We start from the raw sequence: 15,218 nt of genomic DNA, 5'->3' as shown, positions 1-15,218 counted from the left end.
AACAACCTTGGAAAAAGCAAAGGAAGACCACGGAGGGGTTCAAAAGAGGAATTAAGGGCGGAGTCGGTAGGGGTTGTCAATGTGCAATGGGGCTAAGTGGTGCCTATCAAGTGGTGCCGCCAAAGAGGGGGATTGTGGGATGTGCTGTGGAGAAAAATACTGGTGAGGAGGCCAGATAATGGGTTTTAGTACCTGTTGTTATGCCATTAACAAGCAATAGGGTGATTTTGGGTAGGTCACCTCATGTTCTTGAGCCTCATTTTCTCTTCTGTTAGCAGGGCTTTGGATCATTCATTGGGCGTCAATAGACATTCATTCATTTATGAATGAACAGCAATGGTACCCATTCGCCAGGCCCTAAAGAGAGATTGGGGTAGGTCTGGCAGGCTTGAAATTTGCATAGGGTCATGAACATAGAAAAGGACAAGATATGGGAGGAGCTATGAGGAAGACACTTACTTGTGCTTGAGTGTATTGGCTCTGGAAGGGTTGGGGGAGGCACACTGACTCATTTCAATAATTATTGAAACTCACTGTAGAATGTCTGGCATACCAGTGCTAAAGGTGGCTACTTAGGTGTAATTTTGAAGACATTTCAGGCTTAGAGGCTGCATTGCTCTTCTAGGACTTAATGGATTTTTGAAGAACTTTGTTAATTGTGAAATAAAAACGTCTTCAATAAAGAGCAATTCCCAATTTTTGAGGACTCTCTGAAATGAAGTCCCCTTTCAGTTATGCATTTTATTTGATTCAGTGTCTCCCCTTCCCTTGGCACAGGGTATATATTATGTATGTGAGGCTCTAGCATCACACCTGGCATGTCCTTAAATGTCTGTTTGTTCTTGCATACAGTAATGGAACTCTCATTTTCTCCTGTTTAAAAGTTTTCTATTTCCAGGCCCTCATGAATTAGTAAGTTGCAACTGGACAAGACTTGTGGATCACAGGCTCAGGGATTCCCTACCCTAGGGCCACTCAGGGAAGGTATTTGGCCAGCTGAGTGAGCCCTTCTAAAATCCTCAGACAAGATTGGTATATGGACATCTTGGAGAAGTAGTGAGTCAAAGTGATTGCTGGCAGACAGTGTGTGTACGTGTGTGTGTGTGTGTATGTACATGTATGCACGTGTGGTGCTACTCTCTAGCTTTTTAAAAAATTTTGGCAGTACTGGGGATCAAACCCAGGGATGTTCTACCACTGAGCTACATCCCCAATCCTTTATATTTTTTATTTTGAGACAGGGTCTTGCTAGGCTGGCTTTGAACTTGTGATCATATGGCCTCAGCCTCCTGAGTGGCTGGGCTTACTTAGATGTTTCACCATGTTTTGTTTCTCACTAGCTTGTTTTATTTCTTTTTTAATTTTGGAATACTGGGGATTGAATTCAGGGGCACTCAACCACTGAGCCACATCCCCAGCCCTAATTTGTATTTTTTTTTTTTTTAATTTAGAGACAAGGACTCACTGAAGTGCTTAGCACCTCACTGTTGCTGAGGCTGGCTTTGAACTTGTGATCCTCCTGCCTCAGCCTCCCGAGCTGCTAGATTCACAGGCGTGTGCTATTACGCCCAGCCTACTCACTAGCTTTTGAGAGGGTGAGGAGGAGTGAAAAGAGGTGGCAGGGTGGGGCGGTTTAGGGTTGGACAGACCCACAGGACTCTTACAAAGGTTATGATTAATAACATCCTCCACAAGGAGGGTCAGGGACCTCAGTACAGATAGGCAACCTGATCCATTTGAGAAAGAGGATAACTGAATGGACCATTCAGAATAAAAGGCAAGGGTCCTTGGGTGTGAGCATACCCGTCTTCTTGGTAACCAAAGTCTACACAAAGGGAAGTGAGGCCAAGCTAAGAGTCTAAAGTCTGAATTTGCCAGCCTGTGGTAATTCTATATACAAAAGAGGAACAAGATCCCAGGGTGCAGAGGACATCTAGGAAAGGACATGCCTTTGTCTTTTTTCAGTTGACAGGTGTTGCAATGACGTCAGGGAAACTCCACACTGACTCATTCCAGTCCTGCTCCAGCTTTGTCTTGTTAAATTTGCATTAAACATCCTGGATCCCAGCATGTACCGTGCTGTGGTTTATATGGGCTCCATACTCTTGCCATCAGAGTCAGGGTTCCAAGCCCACGGTTACACTTTATTTTCAACTAAAAATAGTTTTATTATTTTTCCAGGTCATAAAAATAGTTACCTACTTTGGGGAAAAACTATTTAATACAAGAAATGTCTTATGACAGTAAAGTTTATTTGAAATAACTGTTAAGCGTTTTGTCCTTTTGTCTTTGTGAAGACGCTTTAGTGACACATTTTGTGTGTGCATCCTCCATACAAACATTTCTGCAGGAATACCTATATATTTCTCAGAATGCATTTTCTTTAAAACTAACTATGTTTTGAACTGGGTGTGGTGGCATACCCCTGTAATCCCAGCTACTTGGCAGGTGGAGGCAGGAGGATCATAAGCTTGAGGCCATCCTGGGCAATTTAGTGAGACCCTGTCTCAAAAATAAAAAGGGCTGGGAACGTAGCTCAGTAGTAGAGCAACCTGGGTTCAATCCCCAGTACCTGCCCCGCCAAATATATGTGTTATGAAGATCACCCTATATCAATAAGTATAAATCAATATCCATTTAACAGCTAATATTCCTGCGTTTGTCTCAAAGAGCCCCTAGCTCTGGTCACATTTTTATTTATTTATTTTTGGTACTGGAGATTAAACCCAGGGCACTTCATCACAGAGCTTTTAATTTTATCCCCAGTCCTTTTCATTTTTTATTTTGAGACTGGGTCTTGCTAAGTTGCTGAGGGTCTCCATAAGTTGCTGAGGCTGGCCTTGAACTTGGCATCCTCCTCCACTTGTCTAACTGGGTTCACATGCTCCTGGGAGGATATGGTGTATGGAGAGTTAGCTGAGTCACTAAGATGAACATATCCAAGCAAGGGTGGCATCTTTATCAATCCTCATCTTTCCCAATCCCCCCTTGCCTCCTTAGCTATTGGGAGCTGGGGAGCGCTACGTTCCCTTCAAGAACTGCCCTTCCTCACTCCAAGCAGGACTAGTTGGGCTTCTCTCTGGCCACTGCTCAGCTTCTTGGAGATATTTATTTTGTCATGCAAGATGAAAAATCAGCACTTCACCTCCTAAAAGAACCTCTTGGCTATTGCTTCCAGCCCAGAGAGATCCAACTTTCCATTTCTGCTTGGTTTTTCATTTTTTTTTTCTAGTACTTTTACGTAGTGACCTCCTGAATCCTTCTTGTTACTCTTGGCAAAACTGATTATTCTAACCCTGGGGTAAGGCTTGTGGCTTCCAACTCAGCAGTTCTCAAATGAGGTTTTCTCAGACACCCAATCCTGGAGCTCAGAGCTTCCCTTTGTCCTGCCCAGTGGCCACTTTTCTGTGGTCATCTGTTCTCCTTCCTCTGCTCTGACTTTTAAGCGCGGGCAATCAATTATTTCCTGTGGTTACTGGCCTGGACGATGGCACTAAGAACACAGGAAGGAGAAGATACAGCTTGAACCCTCGAGGGAACTAGAGCCTGGTAGACCTGACACACAAAGAGAAAACCTGTAGGAGCCCTTGAAAAGAAACAGGAAAACAAATGCAAAACAATAATAATACTTTCCATCTGTACTCCAAAGCCCTTTCACATACATTATTATCCACAATGCAGACCACATACGTGATCTGGAAAACGTGGACTGGTGGAGTGGCTTGGAGCAGGGCAGATGTGTTTCCCCAAAGCACCCATCTCTATGTGGTCTGCATGCCTTGAGAGTCATCTTGCTCAGCCTCATTCACTGCTCTTCAACAAATGCATATTGGGGTCCCACGGTGTGTCAGGCACATTCTTAATTAGGTACAGAACTCAGACCATCCCTCATGATCCAAAGCCTCTTCCATCTTTTCCAGTTATTCCCAATGTTCGGTCTCAATCCCACCTACTGCAGTTTCTGTTCATTTCCTCTTATTCTATTTTTGGTGGAAAGAGGAGCAGTCGCTCACCACCCACCATATAATAACCCTTCAGAGGCTGTTATTAGGCATCCTCAGGGCTGCTATATTTACCTTTTAATAAATCCAAGCTTTTCTGCTCTGCTGTATTGGGGCTGCCTGAGGATGTAAAGGGAGGTTCCCTCTTAAGCTTTTTGCTGGCTGTGCCAGGCGGCAAGGGAGAGGCACACACAGCAGTGCTCATTGTTCGGATCAGAGCCAGCTGGAGAATAATTGCCCAATTTAGTGTGAAAACCTTGATACAGGTGGAACAGGTGCTTGGGGGGTCTGGTTGGTAATGGCAGATCAGAGAGCTTTCAAAACACTGTCCGGTGTTCAGTGACCTGGAATGCATGGTTTATTTCTGTTTACCCTGTCCCCTTGATGGCTGCTGATTCCCAGGCTTGGAGGGACCCAATATGTCTAGCCCATTCCCCCAAGGTAGCCCAGTTTATAGAGCTGTGTTGTGTGTATATGTGTGTGTGTGCGGGGGGTGGGGTGTGTGTGTGTGTGTGTGTGTGTGTGTGTGTGTGTGTGTGTATGCGTGCGTTCGGGGGTAGGTGGGCATGTGGGCTTCTCCAAAGACAGATTTGAATCAGTTTTAGATTAAGCCTGGAGTTGGGTGTGGTGGTACATCCTTGTAACCCCAGGGACTTGGGCTGGAGATGGGATAGGCTGAGGCAGGAGGACCACAGGTTTGAGGCTAGTCTTGGCAACTTAGTGAGACTGGGTCTCAAAATAGATGAAAAGGGCTGGAAATGTTACTCAGTGGTAGAGTGTCCCTGGGTTCAATTCCCAGTACAGGGGGAAAAAAATTCCTTGTACAAGCTGCCTCCTAGAAATTGGATTGATCAATCCTCCTGCAGTTGGATTGACCTTGTGGAATGAAGGGTGTTGAATTGGAATTCTCGATTATAAGTAACATAGCAAGACTCTAAAGTAGAAGGGAATGTGTTGAGAGGATTTTGGAGAGCTCACTGATTTGACACCCAAGCTGGGAAACTAGGCTTAGAAAACAGGAACAAACAGATGGCTGGAACCAAGGCCCAAATCAAAAGTAGAAAGGGTCTCATAAGACCCTTTGGTACACCATTGTCCCCTAACACTGTCATCTTGGATTGCAGAATGCTGCTACCTGTGTCCTTACCAGTGTTACCCCTGACTCTGGGTATGGCTGCCCATGCTGCCTCTATCAGAAAGACTTTCTTGATTCTGCTTCTTGCATTAGTAATTTCCCTAGGTATTGTCAGCTTGGGGTGATTTCATTGGCTAAGCCTAGCTTCCTTGCTCAAGTAGGAAGACAAACACCTGGTGTTTTCTGTTTCCGTCGTCGGAGATGAGCCCTGATTCCCACAATGATTACAATGGAAAGTTGGCAAACACAAGAAGATCCTGGGGCTTAAATGACTAATGTACACTAAAGGAGTTCTGGGAGAGAAAAGCCACATAGTGGATATTAGGAACTGGTTAACTGGTTTGCCTTACTGTAGCTGGTGATCATTCATCTTTCATCTATAGCCTAAAGTGTATTAAAGTGTCGACCACATGCTCAGGAGTGGGGGAAGTGCTTTTCCATCCTTTATATCCTCTGATCCCTGCCATGACCTTGTGAGATTGCAAGGCATGGAGGAGGGGTCAATTAATATGTCATTTGTGAGGGGGGCCTGGAGCTGAAGCTGAGAAGACTGGAGGCAAAGAAAACTCTTTACATTTCTGGGGCGTAGATTGAATTGCCTCATGAGAGGTTGTTCATACGGGACACTGGAAGCACATGAGTAATGAGTTGAAGTGTCATTCCTTTCCCGCCACCTCTGTTTCCTTTATCCTTTCTTTCATACTGCATGACCAATTTGGCCTTCTTCAGCCGCAGGGGCTACTGAAATGCTCCTTCTCATGGAGCCATTGTGCCTTTGTCTCTGCCAAGGGACTCTTCTGCTTCTGTGAGGATGCCGTCTACCTATTGCTATTTGTCCCCCATGTTTCAGGGCTCACACAAGTGCTCCCCTTAACTTTCCTCACATGCCTACCCTCTGTTCCCAACATGGGCCGACAGTGCTTTCTGCCCAGAGTCTGAATGCCACTCAGTTATGATGACCCCAATTTTTTTTTTCTTTTTCCAGCCGTTAAGCACAACTGGCATCTTGAGCTCCTCTTCTTCAGCTTCCAACAGGTCCCGAAACAGGACTCGCTATCGGACCAAAGCTATGAACTCTGAAGTCGACGAGAGCCTCTTTGGAGGTGTCAAGGTAACCCTCAGAAATGGGTGCAGTGGTGCATGCCTATCATCCCAGTGATTTGGGAGGCTGAAGCAGGAGGATTGCAAGTTTGAGGGCAGCCTGGGAAGTCTGACTTAGTGAGACTCGGTTTCAAAATAAAAACTAAAAAGGGCTAGGGATGTAGCTCAGTGGTATAGCACTCTTGAATTCAATATCCAGTACCAGAAAAAAAAAAAGTAGCCTTCAGCAAGTCCCTCCCTGTATCTGTCACCTGGGCAGTGACCCAGACCAGTGTCGCACAGGTCAAAGTCATCACACTTTATTAGATAAATCTCAGACAGAGAACAGAGGGGAATCCTGAGACCTGTTGATCTCTGATCTCTAGTGTGGCCTCTAGCATGGCCTGTGTAAATGGGGCTGCCTGGCTTCTTCCCTCTCAGCATTTAAGATCTGGTGTGATGTCAAAGGGAGGCTCAGCCACAGAGAGCTCCGCCGTCGCTCAGTGAAAGCCTCAGGATGAACCAACCGAGGGCTGGTGGGCACAGCTTGAAGACGTAGAGGAACTTCTTCCTTTTCCACCAAAGAAGAGCATCAGAGTACAGCACAAATGACCTCCTTTCTCACGTGCTCAACTGAAACAATTACTTAGATTTGGGAAATGGGAAGGTTTTTATTTGCAAGCCTCGTCCAGACTACAAGGTTGACAATCCCTTTAGTTAAGAAAGAGAGAGGTAGAGAATTCCTCTGAAACAGTTCCATAGGTGAGAAGGAAGGAGAAATAGAGAATGAGACACGGAGAGTGGGATCGTGAAAGATTAAGAGAAAGAGAAGAGAGAGAAGAAAGAGCTGTGAGCTGGATGTGGAGGCACATGCACGTAATCCCAGTGAATCAAGAAACTGAGGCAGGAAGATTGCAAATTTGAAGACTGCCTGGGAAACTTTGTGAGATCCTGTCTCAAAAATTAAAAGGGCTGAGGATGAGGCTCAGTGGTAGAGTGCTCCTGGGTTCAGTCCCCATTTCCAAGGGCGGGCGGTGTTGGGGGGGGGGAGATTGTAGGTGGTGTGAATACCTGTGGCAGCTGAGGAGGTTGCAGAGAGGAGCAGACTTTCCAGAGGTTTCCAGATGGGCATTTTTTTTTCCATTTAGAAGACTCCCACTCTGCCACAATTTTCCTATTTTTAAGGGAAAGAATCAAAGAAATGCAATTTCACTTACATTTGGTTTTTGTTTATTTCGGGTCCATATGGAGTTTTCTAGTAATAGCAAAGAGAGGTGTGGAAGTGTGGTCAAGTGCTCCAGGAGCAGTTGTGCTGGCTAATAAAAAGGAAAAATTCTGACCCCATCCCAGTTTCTTTGGCCTTAAGGGAGGGTGGGAGACCAGGAAGTCTCCAGCGGGCAGTAGGGGGCAGAAGTGGCCTGTGGCTTGACCGAGTGGTGCTCGCCTGGAAGCCGAGATGGGCACCAGGTGGCAGCAGGCCTCCGGACTGTGTGGAAAATTCTTAGGATAGGCAAGGCCACACCCCGCCGCCCGTCAGGGTCCCACTTGATGCACTAATGACGAATGAATTCTCTCCTGTGTTTATTCATTCCCAGAAATAAGCATTTTCTTGTTATCTGAACCTGTCACAGTCAGAAGTTTTTTAAAAAAATCATGATCTAATCTGTATTAATTTTTGCTAAATTCTAACTCCTTGATTTTTTTCACCATCTTGGATTTTAAGAGCGCATCTCTGGCCAATTAGTTATGTGTAACTCCTTCAGTATGGCTTTTATTTATTTATTTATTTTTGGTTTGACACAAATTAATTATTAGAAAGTGTTCAAAGGGATTCATTATTAGAAAGAAAAATTACTAATATCATAGACTATATTAGTCTATAACAAATTGTATTGCTTCAAAATTGCAATGTAATCCAGGAGAGATAAGAATTCCTTCTCTGATGGAGGAGAATCTTTTATGAAGAGAGGAGAACCTAGAGACCAAAAATTTATTTGTCATTCCTGATGATTTTAAAGTCGGGCTAGATACACACTAGCAACTCCTCTCCTCCCCTCTTGTTGCTACTGTCCCTGATCATGCTGTGCTGAGAACAGGAGGCCTAGCTCCCAGAAGAGTCGGTCAGTACCGAGCATCAGGTGCTGCTTTCCCAGTACTCAAGGTGGTCCTGCAGTCTGGGCCAGCAAGCCTCCCCTGCCCCTGGGTGGGGTGGAAAGCGCAGGAGAGAGGAAGGCTACGTGTGAAGTTAGGACTAAACAGCAGGAAGTGGGGTGACCAGCTTCTAAAGATGTCTTTCTGACTTCACAGCCCCTGGCCCAGGGCCAGAGCGACAGCCCCATTGTGCTGCTCCGAGATAAGCATACCATCCGGAAAACTCTCACGGCCTTGGGCCTGGATCACAAGCCAGAGACCATCCAGCTCATCACCCGGGACATGGTCCGAGAACTCATGTGAGCCCCCACGGTCTCCCTCACTCAGCCTGTGCTACCTCTGAAGAATTTTGCAGGGAGACGGGAAACTCACCAGGTTTCCTTCTGCCGGCCCAATCCCTGCTTCTTTCCTATTCATTTCCCCCTTTAGTTTCATGGGTCTTTCTTCTTCATCTGGGCCTCTCATGTTTCTCCCTTGCTGTGTCTACTCTTGCCCATCATTCCCAGCTGCTTTTCCTCTCTTTCTTCTGCTGGCTAAAGGATCTAAGGCACTGGGAGAGGGGAGGCGCTTAGTGGGTCCTCTCTAAGTCTCTATTAGCAAACCTGGTAAAGGGAAGTGATCCAGATGAGTCACTTCCTTTGGGCTGCATTAAGAATCTGAAGCGAAGGGAAACTGACCAGATGCCTAATTAGCCTTCCCAGACTCTGAGGCTATGTGAGGAGCTCCTTGGGTTCCTTTGGGATTAGCTCAGCCTTGCTTCCCGACTGGAGCGCAGCCCTTGCATGGATCCCTCCTACGTACGGGTTCAAGCCAAGCTCAGAAAAAAAGCAACGGGCCAACATGATGCTCAGTGGTTTAGCTCTCGTATTAGTGCTTCACTCTCTGTAACTGTTCTTCCTACTCTGGCTCTACCCGCTAAGAACTTGAATTCCCAGAAAATGCTGACTGAGGCATAAGCTGGGGAAGAACAGCTGGTACATAGAGTAGGAGCTGGGCCTGACCACAGCCCCTTATTGAGCTTGGTCTGGCCAGCCCCAGCATCCAACAGCCAGATGTGGTCAGCATCCTGTGCAGCCAGGCCTGGGGTCCTGAGAAAGGGTTCCTTCTTTGGAGTGGTCTTGTGCTGAAGATGCACTGGGAACCAAGCGCTGGTCCTTTTTCTATACTGTTGTCTTAGATTCAGATCCATCACTTAGGAAGTCACTCCAGATCCACGCTGGGCCATGTCACCTGGCTGAGTCCCACATACACTCACTCATTTGGTCTACCTCTTGAATACTCCCTCCCCCGACACACACACTGGTTTTATTAGATGAGATTTCACTTCCTGGTTTATACCGTCTGCGTCTTATGGCTTTGTACCTGTTAAATTGCCTCACCCAGAAGCAGCTTTAATTCCTACCCCCCAGCCGTTCCCTCCCCCATCTTTAATGTCTGTCATTTGTTTGTAATCATTATAATTAGCTATAGATTTGTTGAATGCGTTGGGCAGCTACAAGGAGAGGTCTATAGACATGTCTCCAGCAGTTGTTGATCAGAGATTTTAATTAATATTTAGGGTTCAAAGCTTCTCTCTAAGCTGGATGGACAGGGATATTTACATTTCTCACCAGCATCTATTTCAACCTTGTCTGGCGTCCCCTTGCCCTTTATATGTCATCAGGAATAATCTATTTTTAAGGTTCAGTTCCACAGCTTGGTTTGGAGTGCTCACTCGGTACCAATCACTGTGCCAGAGACTAGGCCATCAGTATTGTTAGGACAGAGTCTGCATCCCTTTGGACAGGATGTAGGCACCAAGAACAGGGTGTGGTGGGGGCTCAGAGGAGGAGGTGATCTATAGGGCCTGGTGGCAGGGTGGGTATGGGTCTTGTGCAGCTGAACAGAGAAGGTAGCATATGAGCTGGACCTTAGAGAAAAAGAACTTAAAATGTGTCTTTTCAGTCTACACTGCTTACCTAAGGCCCTTTCCTCCAATGAATGTGCAGTTGCAGTCTCCCCTGTGACTGACTGAGTCCGTGGTGGAGGGTTGGCAGGGCGCAGGGAGGGCGAGAGAGTCTGGAGCAGGGTGCCCGGGGCTTTGGCTCTCTCTCCCCTAACTCCATTCATTCCTGTGTCAGTGTCCCGTCAAAGGATCCCTCTGGAGAATCCCTAATCATCAGCCCTGAGGAGTTTGAGCGAATCAAAGGGGCATCCCACGTCCCGACCACAGAAGAAATGGAGGCCAGGGAGCAGGCCTACAAGAAGGAGAAGGAAGCCATTGTGGTAGCTTACTTCCCTAAACCTTGATCTCTGCAGATGGGGGGCAGAATAGAAGTGTTCAGGGGATCCGGGCAAGGTGGCACACACCTGTAATCCCAGCAAAACTCAGGAGGCCGAGGCCGGAGAGTCAGCTTGGGCAGTTTACCGAAACCCTGTCTCAAAATGAAAAACAGAAAGGGCTGGGGATTTGGCTTAGTGTTAAAGAACCCTGCCACTCTGAGTTCCATCTCCAATACCACATAGAAAAGAAAAAAAGTTCTGGGGAGAGGATAGCGTCTCCAGATAGTGAGAACTGACCCTACTTTGAGGGTCCTGAAATGAGGGGTGAATGTGTACTTAGTTAGAAACGTTGCAGCCGGTCTGGGGTTATGGCTCAGTGGTACAGCGCTTGCCTAAAACCTGCAAAGCCCTGGGTTCCACCCTCAGCACCACGTAAAAATAAGTAAAATCAAGGTATTTTGTCCATCTCCAACTAAAAAAAAAAAAAAAAAAAGAAATGTTTCAGAATGGCCATCAGATAAATGCCTGGAAGGGAATGGGGGCTACTTGGGCCAAGGAAGGGGCAGAGAATAAAGCCAGGTTGTGCAAATGCCCAGTTCTGATGGTGTCATGGGCTGAGGCACGGAGCACAGGGGGACAACCCCTCCACCGATCCAGACTCACCTCCTTTAGGATGCAGTGGCGACTCGCAAGAAGATCATGAAACAGAAGGAGATGGTGTGGAGGAGCAATAGGAAGCTCAGTGAGCTGGAAGAGGTGGCCAAGGAGCGGGCCCAGAACCTCCTGCAGAGGGCTGACAAGCTGCGGATGGAGCAGGAGGAGGAGCTCAAGGACATGAGTAAGGTGGGTGCCTTATCACACCGCCACCCTCTACTTCCACTGCTTCCTCACCTTGCACAGGGCAAGGTGAGGAAGCAGTGGGTGCGAGGCGGTGGGGGTGAGCTGGGGAGTGGGGGAAAGGTATACCTGTCAAGGTAGTCCTTGTGATCAGAGAGGACTGACTCTGCTACTTGCTTGCTGTGTGACCTTGAGCAAGTCCTCTTGTCCTCTCTGAGCCTCACTTCCTTCATTTGTAAAATGAGGACGGTAACACTACTTGGCAGAATTATTGGCAGGATCAAATAAGCTAAGATGTAGGAGATCCTTTTTGAACCATGATTCATAAACAAATGGGAGGATATTGCTTTTATTTTTATCCTGCTAGTTCAATTCTGGCCACAGAGGGTGGTTGAGGCAATGGGATTTGTTTTGAGTACTCAGAGCGCATCCTTTAGCTGAGAGCATAAAAGACCAGGGACTTGTTTGAAATTCTATTTTGTGATTCCTTTTGCATGCGGTTCATTTCCTGACCAAATGAAAAATGCCGATTCCCCAACACCTTCATCTCTGATTTCTGTCTTCCAGGTCAATATTTTTTACGTATCCCTCCTTTTATTTCCCAAGGCTTTTACATCTTGGTTTTTATGGATGGACCCAGGTTTTTCATCCCTTTTTGTATCATGTTGGGCTCTTCCAGCTTGTTATACTTCTAGTGGCCTGATCTCATTAGACTGTTTTAACTTCACTGAGCTTAACTTGGGGCTCATGGGTCCCAAAGGACAATCCATTAACCCCCAAACACTATAACACTTTGAAAGAAGCTATTCTGGATCTGTCCTTGCACATACCCTAGCACCTAGAAGGAACTCAGGAATTTATAAGGGGAAAGCAAATACCAGAATGTTCTTGCTTCTCTGGATTTGTGATCAGCCACGCACAATGCCAGTACACTTCAAGATATTCTGCTTCCATTTCTCCGCCTTACACTTCCTCAGACCCACAGGGCATCCCTTCCTGTCCTTGCCCCCAGGTCTAGTGCCACACTTTGGTCTCCATTCTCTAGATTATTCTCAATGCCAAGTGCCATGCCATCCGGGATGCCCAAATCCTAGAGAAGCAGCAGATACAAAAAGAACTGGATGCAGAGGAGAAGCGGTTGAATCAGATGATGGAAGTGGAGCGGCAGAAGTCCATTCAAAGGCAGGAGGAATTGGACAGGAAGAGGAGAGAAGAAAGAGTACGGTAAGGATGTGGCTTGGGCATTTCTCCGCTAAGTCATTTCCATACCTCTTGAGGTCTGTGTCGCTTTGAAAAGAGGGAGGAGGTGAGGCCTGGTGGTCATCATCATCTATTACCCCTATGGAACGAGGCAGAGAATCCTAGAAGTTTTACAGCCTTAGAAGTTTCCAAGATCATAACAGGTGCTTTTCAAGCTGGCCACAATTCAGGCTCCTTGTCACAGGTTCACAATTTTTTTATTTTTCAGTACTGGGGATTGAACCTAGGGGTGCTCTACCACTCAGCTACACCCTTAACTCTTCTAATTTTTTTTTTTTTTTATTTTGAGACAGGGTCTCATTAAGTTGCCCAGGCTGACCTTGAATTTGTGAGCCTCCTGCCTCAGCCTCCTGGGTAGCTGGGATTACAGGCATGTGCCATTACAAGTGGCTGCAATTTTCATGACTTTTGTTGTTCCCTCTTTTTTGACTGACTATCCTTCTTTTTCTTTTCCCTCCTGGAAAAGGAAAAATGGGAGAAGACAAGATCAGGATAAAAATCAAGGGAAGCAACATGAGATTCCCATTCTGGTGGAGCACTTGAATGGCTTCACTCTTCAGATGAAATAAGCAGGAGCAGTGAGCGAAAGATCTACTTGGGGATCTTTTTCTTTCTGTAGTATGTGACTTTGCTGTCACCTCCCCTGATAACCCTCCCTCACTTCACCAGGCAGGCTTAGTGCCTTCCTTGTCTGTACCCTGCCACTCTGTATTTATACTCCCAGGTGCCACTTCTTGTGCTGTGGCTCCCTGGTCCTTGCTAGACTGGGAGATTATTGAGCACAGAGGTCCTGCCATTCATTTCTGAAGCTCCTGGGCCTTGCAGGGTGTTCAGCCTGGAATAGGTACTTCATTCACATCAGGATGAATAAATGCATTTTCCCTTTTTTCATTTTGCAGAAAAGGGAAAGTCCTAGGGAAGGTAAATTACAGAATCAAAGTGTCCTAGAGTTAGAATACGAACCATATGATACATGAATTACTTCTATGAGCAGTTTTCATGCCACGTTGGAGAGCAGTTTTATCTAAAGAGAATTGTGCTTTGTAAGCTCTTGAACCATTCATCTCTGTGCTTCTAGTAGCTACCCAGTAGACCATCTTAGGCTCCCAGTTAAACTTATTTTAGTGGCTAAGTGGCTGTTTACCTTCTGCATAAATAGCTCCGATAAAGGGAAAACTTCTGCCTCATTAGGCAGAGCCAATGATTTGACCTAGTTGAGCCCAGTCCAGCTTCCAAGTAGATCTTTTGCTCACTGCTCCTGCTTATTTCATCTGAAGTGTGAAGCCATTCAAGTGCTCCATCAGAATGGGAATCTCATAGTGCTGCACTTGATTTCTATCCTGATCTGGTCTTCTCCCATTCTCCCAGGCTTGACTCATGATGTGGGGTCTGCATGCTTCCAAGTTCATTGACATCCCAGTACACACAGGGATCCCTGGAAGTGCTGATTGTAGACCCACTCTCTCTGCTTCTGACTGTTGAGCTTGGGCTTTGCCCAGTGGAGAGACTTCATCAGACTCAGCCCTGTCTACCAGCAGCCGACGGTCTCAAACGTGAGGGAGAAAATAAAAAAGACAGTTGTCACGCTAGGTGTGGAAGACAAGATAAACTGGGTGATAGCAGAAGCACTAGAGGAATTAGACTTTTAAATTCCGTGAGGCTGGCATACCATGTTAGCTTCCCATACGCTGAGAAGACTTGGGAAGAACAGGATTCCAGTAACTAGTTACATATTGAAAATGAGAAGCTGTATTAAGCCGTCGGGTGACTCCTGGGCAAACAGATTGGAGAGGAATCTCAGGAAGGATGGGTCCCCAGAACCAGGAGCTGAGAAAAGAGGGACTGATCCCCCAGGACATGCTGGGGAAGGACTTTGGTCTGGATCCATCAAGCCTATCCAGGTTGAGGGGCATGTGTCAAATTGTCCCTGAAACTGCCTGTCTTGGGGATTATTTGGATGGAGGTCAGAGAAGAGAGACCTGGACCCGTGGTTCCTGAGACACTGTCGTGCTGTTCCCTCCTAGGGGAAGACGGCACATTGTGAAGCAGATAGAAAGGAACCGGGAAGAGAGATCTCTGCTTTCGGAGCAGCGGGAGCAGGAGAAGGAACAGATGCTGGAGTACTTGGAACAGCTCCAGGAGGAAGACCTTCGGGTAACAGGGCTAGACAGGTCATGCCAAGTTTCCCCCAGCAACCACAACAAAGTACTCCAAGATTTGGGGATTCAAGTGTACTATCTGTTCTTATCAGTTTAATATCTGATATGTCCTCTATCCGAGGACAATATATTAAATGGATTTTTGGAAATAGGAGATGGAATAGGAGCTTGCTCCGTCCACTCCACACATTGACCTGGTATTGCAGTACTTCCAGGAACGGTGCAAAAAAAAAAAAAAAAAAAAGATTTGGGGATTCAGGGTGTGGACTGATTTCTGTTAGGCACATGCTCATTTCACAACATCGTCACCATCAACCTTTTAATGCCATGTTA

General features: G+C 46.4%; 1 protein-coding gene across 1 annotated transcript in view; it reads left to right on the top strand.

Annotated features, from left to right (window-relative positions):
• The window catches only part of CFAP45 (cilia and flagella associated protein 45), a 29,240-nt gene that overhangs the window by 190 nt on the left and 13,832 nt on the right, over positions 1 to 15,218 (top strand). The window contains exons 2-7 of the mRNA XM_081308744.1: positions 6,122 to 6,247; positions 8,524 to 8,666; positions 10,488 to 10,632; positions 11,302 to 11,472; positions 12,512 to 12,690; positions 14,751 to 14,880. Of these exons, the coding sequence (XP_081164870.1) occupies positions 6,122 to 6,247; positions 8,524 to 8,666; positions 10,488 to 10,632; positions 11,302 to 11,472; positions 12,512 to 12,690; positions 14,751 to 14,880 (894 nt within the window). The remainder of the gene's footprint in view (positions 1 to 6,121; positions 6,248 to 8,523; positions 8,667 to 10,487; positions 10,633 to 11,301; positions 11,473 to 12,511; positions 12,691 to 14,750; positions 14,881 to 15,218) is intronic.

Source organism: Spermophilus citellus (genome assembly GCF_964194105.1).
Source record: "Spermophilus citellus genome assembly, chromosome: 9".
Lineage (NCBI taxonomy): Eukaryota > Metazoa > Chordata > Mammalia > Rodentia > Sciuridae > Spermophilus > Spermophilus citellus.
This window is presented reverse-complemented; position numbering and strand designations above follow the sequence as displayed.